The sequence below is a fragment of the Larus michahellis genome, chromosome 9, assembly GCF_964199755.1.
Source record: "Larus michahellis chromosome 9, bLarMic1.1, whole genome shotgun sequence".
In the NCBI taxonomy this organism is placed as follows: Eukaryota; Metazoa; Chordata; class Aves; order Charadriiformes; family Laridae; genus Larus; species Larus michahellis.
This window is the reverse complement of record NC_133904.1, coordinates 49,611,304-49,625,721: the sequence shown is the minus strand read 5'-3', so window position 1 is coordinate 49,625,721 and position 14,418 is coordinate 49,611,304. Positions and strand designations below refer to the sequence as shown.

At 51.7% G+C, this 14,418-nt stretch overlaps 1 protein-coding gene across 1 annotated transcript; it reads left to right on the top strand.

Moving 5' to 3' along the window:
- Positions 1 to 8,327: 8,327 nt before the first annotated feature.
- Positions 8,328 to 13,174, top strand: ASB12 (ankyrin repeat and SOCS box containing 12). Its single transcript, XM_074600319.1, has 3 exons — positions 8,328 to 8,499; positions 10,438 to 11,284; positions 12,243 to 13,174. Exons 2-3 carry the CDS (start codon positions 10,495 to 10,497, stop codon positions 12,374 to 12,376), a joined length of 924 nt encoding a protein of 307 aa, XP_074456420.1. The 5' UTR covers positions 8,328 to 8,499; positions 10,438 to 10,494; the 3' UTR covers positions 12,377 to 13,174.
- Positions 13,175 to 14,418: the final 1,244 nt, after the last annotated feature.

Sequence of the window (14,418 nt, the reverse complement as noted above, 5' to 3'; positions counted from 1 at the left end):
CCTAGCAAAAAAATAAAATTAACGGTCTGTCTTTTTAAACCTCTTGGATTTAACGTATACAGAGTTGGTCAAAGTCTACATCATATTAAAAATCATTCATGCTGGTGCTGTAAATTTACAGAGCTGGAAAAGATTCCAGGGTTTCCTGGCTTTCCATGAGATTATTTGCGTGAAAAGCAAGTAGTCAGAAGCTTTTTCATTTTGATGGGAACTCTTGTGTGTGTTAAGACCAAAAATGAAAATCTGTTCAAAGCTCTGCAGCATGTGCTCAGGTCTCTGCTCGGGCCGGAGTGGCTTCCCAGCGCCTGGCAGAAAGCCAGGTTTCCCACGTTCCGGAGTGCCTCGCTGACAGCAGTGAGGGACTTAGTTTGTGTTCCCTAAAAGTGTTAACAGGAAATCCAAAAGCTGTTACGTAGCTTTTTATGTAGGAAGTCTTCTAGCTAGGTGAAAAGTTGCTATGACTTGTTTATCCCTAGTGGAGCATCCATGCATTGTGATGTCACGAATACTGTTTTCTATTTGGAGCTGTTAAGAGAACAGTGCAACTCGCTGCTTTCTGTTTGGATCCCTCTGACCGGGTGAACTGGGAGGGAGGAGGGATCCTATGTTGCTGCGGGTGGGCTCTGTTTGTGTAAAACTCTTCCTTTCCTGGAGCATCTCTTGCTTTGCCAAGATGCTCCAAGGTGTCGTGGTTTCGTGGCTGCGCATAGTGTGTCTCTTGCTGCAAACAGGCGTAGCTGTGCAGTGGGCAAGTGCCTGTGTATTCAGTGTTAAAGCTATTCCCTTTCAAGTAAAGAGGGACTCGTGTAGCTTTATTTCTCACTTGAAATGTCTTAATGTGAACTTCACAATGCTGGATTCTTAAATTGTATTTTGTTTTGCAGTTTTCACCTGTGGTAGAGAAAATCCAATTGGTGCTGTTTGCTTTACAGAAAAAGAAATAATTGGTTTGTCCGTAGATGTTGTGGTCTCAGTTGGCCCCCTTTCATGGGAGAGAAAAAGCAGTTTATTAAAGCCTATAGGTATAACATACTTCTAGCTGCGTATTCTGTTCCTGCTCTTAGCGAATGCCTTTCATTTAAGTGCTTAGAAGAAAAACCCACCTGCTATGTGGGTGCTGACATAAAGCCTCCCTGGCTAGGGTGGAGAAGACTGGCTGGTAAGCTGTTTGCTTCGGTGGCTTTCTCACGCCCTGGGGAGGGAGCCTTGCTGGGAGCTAAAGGGGTGCCGAGCTTCCCGGGATCAGACCTTGTTGGGTTACAGCTGGGAATCTCCATGTTGAAGTGCCCCGTGTCTGTTGTTTCCATTGGGTTTGGAGCTCAGAAAGCCCTTCCCTTGCATCTAGCAAAGCTGGAGCACCTGCAGGGGAAGCATTTAAAAGGGCTCTTGTGCCAGACAGTGCTGCAGTTCCCTTTCTGGGAAAACTGGTCTTTGGGCAGCATCGGTGCCTGACGGTTGCTCCCCCAAAGGGATCGCTTCTTGGCACTGTTTGGTAATGAATCTGACCAGGAGAATTCAACATGCGTCTGCTGTTTTGCTCTTCTCCCCTTCCCCACCACCCTGCCTTGAGTGCTGGGGTCGCTTGTTGTACGGACCTAACACAGTTATTCCTTGTTTACACACCTTCTGTCCCTCTTGCACATAGAGGCACTTCCCATGCCTCGGGGCAGCGTGGGGGGAACAATCTGTTCTGAATGTAGTAGTTTTTGTTTTAATTAGTACACAGCACCTCACTAATTAGATGAGGCACGTCCCGAACCTGGTGATGTTAAAGTCCATGTTTTCGTAAGCACCGAGAGCAGCCAGGTTGGTGCCGACTGCAGTGGGTGTCATTTGTTGGGGAGAGTGTTTTGCTGCGCAGCGCTGCGTCCCTTTGGCGTCTCTGAACTACAAAAGCAATGCAGAACGAGGGTAGGTTAAACTGGTTGACCTATATCTCTTATCGTGTATCTCTGTATATGCGTCTGTATTTAATGTAGCAGCGTACTACTGGAATAACTTGTCGCACTGGATGTAGTCACACGTAACTGAGCACACACGTGTACGTCTGTCGTCCACAGACTGCTCTTTGTAGGAACGTACCTGGAATTGTGTGTAGTACTCAGCTGAAAATCGTAAATGTTTTTGCTGTTTCTGTAAGTCAGTCACTGTTTCTGTCAGTGTAACTGTTGAAGGACAGTTGTATAAAATTGTGGATGATGAAACCCCTTGTTCTTGAATGTGCTGTGATGGCTGTATACGCGTAACTCATTGTAGGTAATGCACTGCTTAAAAAAAAGAAAAAATTGTACCCTGTTTAGAGGAGCGCTGTGTCTTTTCTCTATGTGTATTTGTTCCAGGAAGTTTCACTTGTATTACAGTTTATTTTTATTCCCTACAAAAATAAATACCTTGCCTTTTTAAATTAAGTGACTGGTCTGTTTGTTGTTAATGAAACTCAAAGCAGCACTTCACACTTTGAAATGTGAAACCAATTACAGACTCTTAAGCAGTGAGTTTGTCTTAAGCTGAGTGTGATTCCACTTCCCCTTCTCATGGAACAGAAACCAGGTGACCTCACTGGGGGGGGGGGGGACGACTGCAGAGTGCAGCACTGCTTTGGCCTTTTTGTAAAAAAAAAAAAAAAAAAAAAACCCAAACCAAAAACCTAATGAAGCTGTGTTAAATCTTGGTATCTTCTGTACATTTGGTTACTCTGATTTTTTTTTTTAACGTTATATATTAAAACTAAATACCCTTTCATTATTTTCTTCCTCCTGGAAAGCTGTCTATACCTCGCCATGGATTTGAGGGATATTATTTAAAAATGCTCTTTTATCCAGCTCTTCTTAATCATAATTTCAGTAGCGAGTCAAGGTGGGGGGGTGCTTGAGCGCAGACACAAGGGAGGTGGGAGAAGGCTCAAGGGAGGGGGAGATTCCAGGTGCAAAACTCACCTGGTGTTTATAACCAAGATTGGAATTGGGGCTTTAATAACTTACAGCTGTGCAGGAACAGTCAAATCCTGCAATTAAATCTAGTTCTGCAAAGTAGAGAGAAATTAGGTGATAGGCATTAATTTGACACTTATGAAGCTTTACAAAGTGCTCCGGGGTGCTGTTTGGGTTGCTAAATTCATGTAAATGGTTTAAATCTCTGCCTGGCAAAGCAATGTAGGCGGTTTTAGTAATTAATTTTAAAATAAGCTTTGGGAGGTTTTTAATACTCCGTGTGGGAGGTGGGGGAACGGGGTGCCAGGGATGTGACTGTCAGGTCAGCAAGAGGGACCGAGGAAGTGTTTCTCTCGGGCCAGTTCAGCGCAGGACCATTCGGCCTTTAATCCTAAACACCAACAGCCCTGAACTGCCCATCGTCGGTCGGGGGGGGGGTGAGACCAAAAGCAAGGAATAATAGACCAAAACCTCTTACCCAGCCCCTGGTGAATATTTTCCACTGCCTCGTGCATCCTTAAAATAGGTATTTCTTTTCCATGCGTTAAGGCAAAAAATATACCTGACGCTTGGGTATGCTCAGTCCCCAGATGTTTCAAAGCCTTTTTTTTTCCTCCTTGCTAATTTTAAATGTTCTCAATATTGGCAGTGAAATCCTTCATTTACCTAAATTAGACTTGCCTTGCGTTTAATTGGATTATTAGCATGAACGCTGACTAGAATTGAAAAAGCTGGAATGTGCATTTGGGGACCACTTGCCGTCTGTTCGACGGCATCTTTGCTGAGGATGATTTAAAACTTCCCTGTTGCAGCTGCCTTTGGCTTCGAGGGGGCAGGTTCCATTTCAAGTCGCCGTAGGAGGATTGCTAAAGCCTTGGCTTTTTAACAGCTTCCGGGAAATACCTTATGCCGAGTAAAAGTAGCGATCGATAAACTTAATTGGAGGTACGTGCTGAAAAATGACTGTTTGAAGGTCAAGTCTGCTGTTCTACGTTCAGGTAGAAAAAGCAGTTAGTTGAGCTGCGTTATTCTTGAGGCTCAGTCGCGTGCGCTAAGAAGATCTTAAAATCTTGATTCACTTCCATTCCGCATCGCTGCATTCTTTGTTGCAGTAGAGCAATAATACTTAATTTTATTATTTTTTTGGTAGTAATATAACTTTGTACTCAAGTTTTATGTTCGGTTACCCAGCAGTTAAAGATGCCCCTGATGACTTGCTAGAGAGACCTTGGTGCTAAGGCTTTGTGTGTGTACGTAAAATGGGGAAACTCCCCCGATATTGCAGGCAGACTACAAATGCTTGGGTTGATGACTTCTTTTAAAAGAAAAAAAAAAAAACAACCCCCAAACCAAAAACCCAGCCCAGACCAGAAGCACAAAGAGCACTTTTTTAATCTGTTTACGCAGGCGAGGGCGTGGGATGCTCTCGTCGCGCTCACGGCGCAGGAGCAGGAGGGGGATGCCCTCGGTCCTTGGCTGGGGCTGCGCGGATGAGCCGGCGCGTGGGGCTCCTGCGGGTCCTCCGAAGTTCAAATCCCAAAATAAAGTGATGTTTTCCTCCTGAATAACGTTTCTTTAGCGATAGGCAGAATGTGCGTTAATTGTAATTTCTCTCGCATGCGATCAGCTTCTGCAATCAAGTGTTGTCCTGTAACTTGTATTTTTGTGCACTGGAGGGGAGCAGAGGGGCCGGGGCGGCGGGCAGGGGGGGGACACAGACGCCAGCAGCCTTAGGAGCAGTGACCCTTCTGTAGGTGAGAGCAGAGCCCTGCTCCCCGTGGCCCTGCTGCATCCGTTTTGGGGAAAGAATACTACTTACGGAATGTGATCCCCCCCCGCCCTCCACAGAGAACAGATCTCGGAGCCTGCTGAAGCTGTGGGAGAGGAGCAAGAAACCAGTGCGAGTAGGAACCAATAAAATAAAAATATATACCTAAAACCCCCCAAAACCCCCACCTATGTGTGTGCGGAATGAGCAGGGGCTGCTCTTGGCCTGTCGCTTGGCAGGCGAACGCAGCGGGAGCCAGACGGACGCACCCGCCACAGGCCGAGCCTGACTCAACGCTCCGAAACGTGAGTCTGCTGGAAGCGTCGGGGTTTTTGTACAGCAGCCACGGGCAGCCCCCGCCCCGGTGAGGCACCCAACGGCACCGAAGCAACACAGACTTCTACGGATCCCACCTGAGCAAGGGGAAACCGGGGAGAGGATAAAGATACGGGGGGTCCATTTGCCGCTTTAAGGAAATCTGGTCCCATTCTTGTGTCTTGCCCTATCCGTGTCCCTTCATACAGCAGTTCAGAACTTGATCCTTTTCCTTTTTTTTCTTTTTTTTTTTAATTGAGTTTCGTTGTGGATGACCAGTAATGTTTTGAAAGCGACGATTGTTGTTGCGCGGTGATCCAGTGTGTAAGTGTGGCTTCAGAAAGCATTTGGGGTAAACCTGGCAATTCACACGGAGCAGAAATTGTTTCCGAAGGCGGTTGTTGCAGCCTTCCCTGCTGTTGGAGAATCCTCTGCGAGCAGATCCTTCTCCCGTGCTGGCTCTTACTGCCTGTTGTTGGGAATAATAATAAAAAAACCTTCACTTACTGAATATATGGTTTGTGATCTCAGGGCAAAGATGCTTTTGGGGATGACGTGACTCAGAGCCGATTGTTGGAGTTTTACTTCCTCCTCAAAGCTTTGGAATGAAAACCAGCACGTTTTAGTATGGTAAAATAAAAGCAGAGAAGACCCCTTTGTTCTCCCAGGCGTAGCTCGTGTTGCCAGCCCCGGAGCACGTTTCGAAGAGCAAACGGGCAGATTTATGTGAGTGATCAGTGTCACACAGATAACTCGTGTAACGAAGAGCCGGCACGTGCTGACTTTGCTTCTGTATTTCAGGTCCTTAACGAAGACCTCGCAGCAGTTCACAGCTGCTGGCTCCAGCGCATCCTCCCAGCCAAAAGCAAAGGGAGGTGGTGGAAGCAGGGAGCCGACTTGCAACGCTGCCGAACTCCTGGGGCTCCGACGCTGCCGAAATTCCTCTAGAAATTGCAGCTCATGAAGAAGAAACAATTGCTGGATCCCTCATTCGGCTCTAACTACGTATTTTGTGTGTTAACGCACCCGTCGAACTGTGAGGTGCCCAAGAAGGGCCCTGGGAGCTGCTGCTGGGTGGGTGCGTGCGGTGAGGGCAAGGGATGGTCCGCAGGCGTCCGTGCGCTCTCATGGGGAATATCCGAATCCCGGCGCTGCCGGAGCCAGCTCGGCGCTGGGCGGTGAGGAGCGGCAGAAGAGGCCGGTGTCAGCGCCGGAGAGCTGCCAGCAGACGTTTTGATCGGCTCGGAGGGAAACTCCCAAGTTCAGAGGCTTTTTGCTGGGTTTTGGCAGTGATTTATAGTTCAGAGGCAGGACTCTAGAAGTAGCCCCACGCAATAACTGCGTCTCCGACCTTGAGGACTGTTAGTAAATCCGCAATCCCTTCAAAATGATTTATTTGGTACTGCTTAGTGCTAAACTTTTAAATCAGAATGCTTAGCGGTGTTAAATGAGAAGCTCATTACCTCCTTTCAGCTGCATTAATAACTGTAATCTCTTTAATGGAAGCAACTTTGTCGGACAGGATTTACCTTCCCCCAAAAACCTTCTCGATTGGCATTAAATGTACTTCTGCCCTTCAGTTCTTCCCAGGTTAATGGCGAGCCGATGAAGGAGCGGCTTTGCCAGCAGCGGGTGTCGGGTCGGCCGGCGGCTCGGGGACAGCCCGCTGGGGACAAGGTGAAGGCTGCCCCCGACTCCTCAGCCTTCCCCGGGCTTGGAAGCCTCGGGAAGTTTATCCAAAACGGGTCAGGCTTGTCGGCCTCCTCTCCCTGGGCTCCCGGTTGGGGTTTGTCTCCATCTGACAGTTCAGCGCCTCGGGCAGGACGCCGTGTACCTTGTCTCTCCGGCTCTTAAGGGAGCACAAGGAGTGTGCTGTTTGTCTTCTCCCAGCTGAGGGTGGGATTTATCAGCGAGTACCTTGTATTTTTTTCTTCGTTAGTATTCGGTTTGATCTCTGTTCCTTACCAAAGAGCTGCTCTTGTATCTAAGATTTCTTTTCTTGGTTAACAACTAAAGAGCAGCAGCAGCAACAACAAAAGAATATGCAGTTTATCATTAAATTTTCCATTCAAGGATTTTCCTTTCATCTCGAAGTTCCCTCACAGTTTCCTACCTCTCGTATTTCTAACATGTATTCATTTTGTTGTCTTTATCCCCTTTTTTTCACATTACAATACGCTGGCTTTTTAATTGCTGCTTTTATTTCTGCGTGCCGTTGCAGGAGTTTCCAGCCAGCCTTGGCTTTTCCGACGGCAGCGTCCCCGTTGTGGTTGCAGCTTCTTGACGCTTAATAAACCCTGAACTCCCCGCTTTTGCTCCGATGTTTATCGCATTTCTCCTACTCGACAATTCCATTCCTAGGGTTGACTTTGGGGAAATGGACCTTTTTGAAGCGACAATCTGGTTTTGAGTGAATTTGGAGAGAGCGAGACTACGAGGAAGCCAAAAGTCTAAAACCTATCAATATTGAACATTTTCCTGCTCTCGGCTTTTCCCAGTGCGGCCACAAACCGAGTGCGGTGGTGACGGCGGGGACGTCGTACACGTTTTGCAGACCCCCCTGATTTTACTTCTTGCGGCAGTGGAGATTTTTCTGCTGGATAATTTGGTTGCCCTCTCGTTATCTGGTGCCGCTGATAACGCTGCCTCGAACTCTCAGACCGTTCCTGCTCCACCGCCGGAAAGTTTGGAAAAGGTTTAAGGGGAACTGGATAAAATACGATTACACTTACCAGCTGACAGCTCTTGATAAGAGCCCAAACGCTGCTCCCCGCTTGGTTTGTTTGCCCCGGTAAAGTTTTCTGCCTTGCGATGTGCCGCTTCATCTTACGAAGCCGAAGAAGTGGTTTGTTCTGGGGGGGGAAGGAGCAGCTCGGGCGAGAAATCAGGACCCTCTTCAGTGCCTTTTGTCCTTCCTGTGTTCAATAAACAATCCTGGGAGCTGCGAAGGGTCGTTTGTGTTGCTCAGCAAGTGGGAAAGGCGGTGGGGAGAGGGGTCGAGAGGGAATCCATTCGGGTGACTGGCAGCAACCGGGATAACGCAGGGGTAGAGGCCGGTGCTGCGGCAGGGAACGCGCTGCCCTGGCAGGGGTCACGAATCGCCTGGTGGCCTGCGAATTCTGCAAGGAAAGGGTAAAACAAAGCTTTTTGGCTGCTCGGATGGGTCAAGCAGCCTCCGGCACCTGTCCCAGCCCCCCCCCGGCCTCGCTGCCCCTCTCTATATTTACCCAGGGGGAACTCTCCAAGAATGGAAGTGGTAAGATAAAACCCCTCAGGGGCTAAAATTAGCCCCAGCGCCCCGGCCCTTCTCCCCGCGGTGGCATTTCAGCTGTGAGCTTGACAGCCTGCGTCGTTCCGGCCGCGCAGAGCGGACGGCCATCCCCGGCACGGCAAGAGCCTCGCTCTTTCTCTCCTTTTTTTGGGTTTAAACCGAGGAAGAACTCGCCATGGGACTGCCCTGGCTGTGAGCATCCCCTGCCTCCCAAGGTAAGGCGGCAGCAGAATGGTGCCCAGGCAGCGCCGGGCCACTGGAGGTAACTGGGCAACCAGCGGTAGAAGCCTCAGTGTGTTCTGTCACCTCTAGCTCCCCTCACGACCTCTTTTTTGGGGGGTGTCTGCAGATGCAGATCTAGACGATCCCGTTGAAGATGTCCCTGCTCATTGCAGGGGGGTTGGAAGGAGATGACCTTTAAAGGCCCCCTCCGACCCGAACTATTCTGTGATTCTATAATTGTCTGGTTCTATGCACGGCTTCCTCCAGCTCCAGAGGTGACAGCGCTGGTTTGGGCTCTTCTGGCTGAGGAACATCAGCGAGCTCCCCGTGTGAGTGCTTACGCTGCCAAAGTAGCCTTTGGAGATGCTTATTTATGCGTTCAGAAATGTTACAGCTGGTCTTTCACTTTTCCAGACCATTTCCCTTGGGAATATAACCGGGGCCTTCTTTTTGAATCCAATCTGCGATAACCCCCCCGCCCCGTTAGCCACGGAGGTGTGGGGTTGCCAAAGCTCCAGAGCTCGTTACCAGCGTGTCTAATGAATAACAGCAACGGTAGAATTTCACGTATTTCTATACAAATTCTCCGGGTCAGCGGAACAGGTGGAAGCGCGGCAGAGCTCAGCCCTCGCTCGCTGCCATCAGACTTGCCCTACTTAACCGAGACGCGGCGGTGGCCTCGCGCGGGGGGTTCCTCCGCGCTTGCACGAGACGGATGTGGGACGAGCCTCCCGTGGCTGCCCCGTTACCCTCGGGCTCGTTTGCAGAAAGAGGGTAATTGCTCCGTGCAGCTCCTTGCCTCCTCCAAGGGAGGATCGCAGGAACCGCTGGGGCAGACCCAGCTCTGCCGCTGCCGCCTTTCCCCGAGGAAATCCGAGATGCGACGGGGCGAGAAATTCCTCTGCCCTTCCCCGTCGGGCCATCGCATTCCTCGCCCCGCTGCCTTTTGGCCAAGGCGAGGCCAGATCCTGCACCGAGCACCCCCAAACCTGTCGGGGCTCCGTCCCGGCTCCGGTGTGACCAGCTCAGCATCCCCTCACCTTCCTCCCACCACCCCGTGCCCCCCGCTAGAAAAACCCCAGCTCCTTCTTGCAGCCGCTCTCCTCGGGCTCGAGCGGGCAGGAGAGAGGAGAGGGTTTGCTGAATTCCAGCGCCGACGTTGTTTTGGGAAGGGCGATGCTCAAAGTCCTTCATCAAACCAGCCACCTTCCCATTCACTTCGTCTCCTGTTTTGAAACCCAATCCCTTTAAAAAGCGGCGGGGTGTAAAAGCCCCGCCATGCTGCCAGCTCCTAAATTAAAACTCCTCTGAGTTTTCCGTGGGCCCCAAAATACTTGGAAGAGCAGGTGCTGGTGAGGCTTCCCCCAGAAGCCTTGGCTGGTCCGAAGCAGAGTGGATTCCTGCTATTTCCTGATGTGCTCTTCACTCAGCAGCTCCTGCAACGAACAGCCGGATGGGGTGACTTCCGCGGGTTTTGGGAAAATGGGTGGCATCATCCAGCAGTGGGGTGTGGAGTCCCTCTGAGAGCCCATGGCCACCCCGGACGCTTCCCAAGCTCAAGGGGTGGGTACCCCCTGAGTAGTCCCACCCTGGGTGAGCCATACAGCCTTAAAGAATTTAAAAATATAAAGTAAAAGCCTGTGAGCTCCCCCGTGCAGCGTTTGAACTCCAACACCATTTTCAATTATCTCAGCACATTCTTGATCACCACACTTTAAGGGAAGATGGCCCACGGGCTGGTGGATTTCCTCACCCACGGCGTCAGGCTGATAGGCATGTCAGCAGCATCATAACCTAATATTTGCCTTTTTTTTTGAGAATCTTTTTTACATTGCATATATCTAAAAAAAAATAATAATAATAAAAAGATGGTGTGGGTGTCATGGGGCTGGTTCTAACCCAGTGGTGGTGATGTTTTTGTTGTCCCGTAGATCTTTGACTTTGCCTTTTACGATGAAAAAGGTACATGGGAGAGAGACAAAAAAAAAATGAGCCTAATGGATATCACTAAAATGTTCTCCATGCTCCAGCCCAGAGAAGATGAAGAAGACAACGGAGAAAGCGAGGAGCTGAACCGAGCAGTATCCGAGGACAATTACCAAACCCTCGATAACCTCTTGTCCCAAGACAGGTACAAGAGGTTCATCAACCGCAGGAGCGGCTGGGGGGTACCCAGCACCCCCCTGCGCCTGGCTGCCACCTGGGGCCGCGTCAGGAGCCTGAAGGTCCTCTTGGCCCACGGGGCGGAGGTGGACAGCCTGGACGTGAAGGCTCAAACCCCGCTCTTCATGGCGGTCAGCAACGGCCACCGGGAGTGCGTGAAGGTCCTTCTGGACGCGGGGGCCAGCCCCGTCGGCAGCATCTACAACAACTGCTCACCGCTGCTCATCGCCGCCAGGGATGGCAACGTGGACATCCTGCGGCAGCTCCTGGACCACGGGGCAGAAACCAACGTTCAAGCCAGGCTGCCCGAGTGGGCTGCCAACTCGGTGGCTTGTTCCGGTCCCCTCTACCTTGCTGCCGTGTACGGGCATCTGGAGTGCTTCAAGACGCTGTTGCTTTACGGGGCCGACCCCAACTATAACTGCACGGAGGAGAGGATCATTGCCCAGATCAAGGAGCCCAAGACTCTGCTGGAAACCTGCCTGAGGCACGGCTGCCGGAGCGACTTCGTCAAGCTGCTCATTGACTTTGGAGCCAACGTCTACTTGCCCAACCTCACGGTGGGCGAGACGCAACCCCGCAGTGAGGGCCTGGAGCTGCTGCTGCAGGCAAGAGGTAATTTGTGTGTTTGGCCCCGGGGCTGGAAACGAGCACTAATTGTCCTCATTTGGGTGCAAGTTGCTTCAGATTCCCCTTCCCTTTACCTCTGCTTCCCCACAGCCTTACCCAGGCTGTCCTACAGGCTTCGACTCCCTCCGCAGCGTCACTGCAGCGCGTGGGTCTCTCTAGTCTTAAACTCTCCGATGTTACCGCTATTTCACTCTGAACTCTGAATCCTCCCTCTCCCCCAATGATTGCTGTGTTCAGGGCAAAAAAAACAAGTCTCCAACACCAAACACATCAAGAGAAGGACATCACGAGGTTATGGAGAATAGGTCCACCACCAGTAATAAAATCTGATGGCTTGGATACACGTTACCACAGGAAACTCCTAAAACAAATTGCTGGGATTTGGGGGAGAGGTCACGGGAGGGCTTGTTTCTCATAAATATCCACCAAACATCCCCAGTTTCCAGCGCTGGCTGCAGCTGGAGGAAGGCCACCTTGGTTTGGGTCTGGGGTGCGACTCGACGCAGCCACCACGTGCATTTACGTGGGTGTCTCCCTTTTGGACTCACCAACAGCGTCTGCGTCTCATGGATATTTCCAGACGCTTGCTAAAGAAGCTGCTCTCAGTGAGGGCCCTCAGTGCCGGTCTGGAGCACACGGGGATTTCCGCAGCCCGGTTTTTCCACTTAATGTAAATCTGTTGGGTTAAAGGCTGCTTTTTGCCGTTCCTCTCCTTTCTGCTGCTCAACTTTGGCTCTCCCGTACTGCCTACATCCAGAAAAACTGCACTTGTTTCCGTATGACGGTGGAAGAGTTCATCTCCATACACCCAGGTCCCGTGAAACCCTAGTTGACATTGAGTTCTGGTCTATCGTTGTCCCTTCGCGTAGGATAACGCCCGGGTCGGAGGCGGTTGTGTGTCTTGAAGGTGACCATCTCATTTTTCCTCCCTCTCCTTCCACAGCTCATCCCAAATCCTTGATGTCTCAGTCCCGGCTGGTGATGAGACGCCTCCTGAAGCAGGCTGGTCGCCCGCACGCCCTCGGCGAGCTGGAGATCCCGACCGTCCTGGTGAACTACCTCCAACACCAACCGTGACCATCCGCCACCAGAGATACCTGCCCCGAGCACGCGCCCAGCGCCCAAATTAAAACAGCTCTGACACTTGCGCGCTGTGAAACCACCGTCAATTTGTGGTCACAAAGTCATTTTTGCTTACAAGGTGTCTCCAAAAAGCAGTGCCCATGCGGAAAGATGGGAAGGGAGAAAACAGAGGAGACCTCGGCTCCAGCTCTGCATCAGGGCGATGGTAGAACAGGATCGGATGTAGCTGGGTTTGGCTTTAAGCCCTTCTAACTGAAGGATTTTACACTTTTAATTGATGCCGGTTGGAAAAGGGGCTGGGAAAAGGCGCGGAGGCCAAGGAGCAAGGGCTGCTTTCGCCTCCTCCCCTCTGGACGCGCAGGAAGGATGGAGGCACCACCTGGCTTCGTGCCCACGGGCTTCCCCACAGCGCGGCCTCGTCTGCCTCTAAACCTGCTTTCCTGGAGCCCTTTCCAAGTGCCTCCTCCCTTCGGCAGCCCGGCGAGGGCTCCGGAACACCTGGCCGTGCATGCCCAGCCTGTGGCCACCGAGTCACCATCCCCGGGCCACTCCTGGTCCCCGGGACAAGGGGGTGCAAAGCCCGGCAGGGGCTGGGATGTGTATCCAGAGGTCAGAGTCCCCAGACTCTCATTTCCTCGCCCCAGCTCTGCCTTTAACCATCATCTTCCTCACCTCAGAAGTGGTTCATGTTATGGCCGAGGGGCCTCTTGTGGTTGGGCAGGGTCTTTTTTTTTATTTAATTAAAAATGTTGCTACCATTCTTATTAAACTATTTTGACCCTTTTGGTGAAATACCCTTTTATCGGATGAGCCCGACGGTGCAGCTGGAACAGTTTTGAAGGGATGGACGGAAACGCTGCAGCCGGGGAGCTTCAGGCTGAGCCTGGAGCGGGCCATCCTGCCCTCAGCGGGTCCCTCCATCTCTCCTGACCAGTGACGGGGACAACTGGTGGCGGCTGGAGAAGCCTTGCTGGCTCTTCCCGCAGCCAGGAGCTGAGGGACACTGGTGCACGGCTGCCGGCGATGCTCTGGACCACTTTTGGGACGCAGCAGAATGTGTCCCCTGCGGTTCAGTCCATCCCACCCCAATCGCGTCTCAAACGCAAGCACTGTCAGGGCAGAGGCTTGTGGCCTTCAGGAGCTCCGAGGGTTGCTCTCTGCAAAACACGGGTGCCTTTCTTGCCTTGTTTATAGGCTTCTTTCAAATGTTGTGGCATCTATTAATCAGTATCTATTAATTAGGCTGTGGGGCATCTCCCGAGGGGAGCATTAGGGCTTCGAATCAGCCTGGACAATGTGCTGGGAATTGCTCTGTGGGGAATGCCGGCGCCGTGGCTGAGAAACGGGGCTGGTGGATCGAATGGGTCTCGCTCCTCCCCAGCCCGCCCGGAGCAGGCTCTTCTTGGGGGGAGGCGATTAACGCCGGGAGGAGCCAGGGCAGCAGGAGGGTGGGTGCCCTTGACCTCCACGGCAGCGATGCTGGAGCTGGGGCATGCTGGTTTAGGTGGGCCGTGCTGGTTTAGCTGTGTCGGGGCACTAAACCCCTGCTAGAAACCTGATGATTTCAATCTGAAATGCTCCAATGTGCCGGGAAGCTTGATTTGTGGGGGACTTGGTAAAGTGACAACAAATGCAGACCATATGTAGTCAGCCAGAGCAGCACAAGGTCTTCCTCCAAAGGGCCCAGGGTTGGCTCGTGCCTGGTTTCTGGCCGGAATGTCCCCAAAATAACCCGTCCGACCTGGAGCCCCCCGGCTCGGTGGGGCTGGGGGCACCCTGCCCAGGGAGGATTGAAAAAATCGCATTTTGGGAGGAATGACCCTAAACAAGTGACTCTGCCCGGCTGCTCCTCCCTTCTTTCCCTTGTTTGTTAAGGCGTTTCCTTGAATTTCTGCCCCGCGGGGGCTCCATTCGCATCGGGGGATGCTCCACCCACGAGGGGCATGGCAGGCTCTGCCACTGGCAGGGACAGGAGCGATGCTCGGCTCCACGGACACACGTTTCCTTAAGCCCCTGAAAATCGCCGGCTCGGCTGG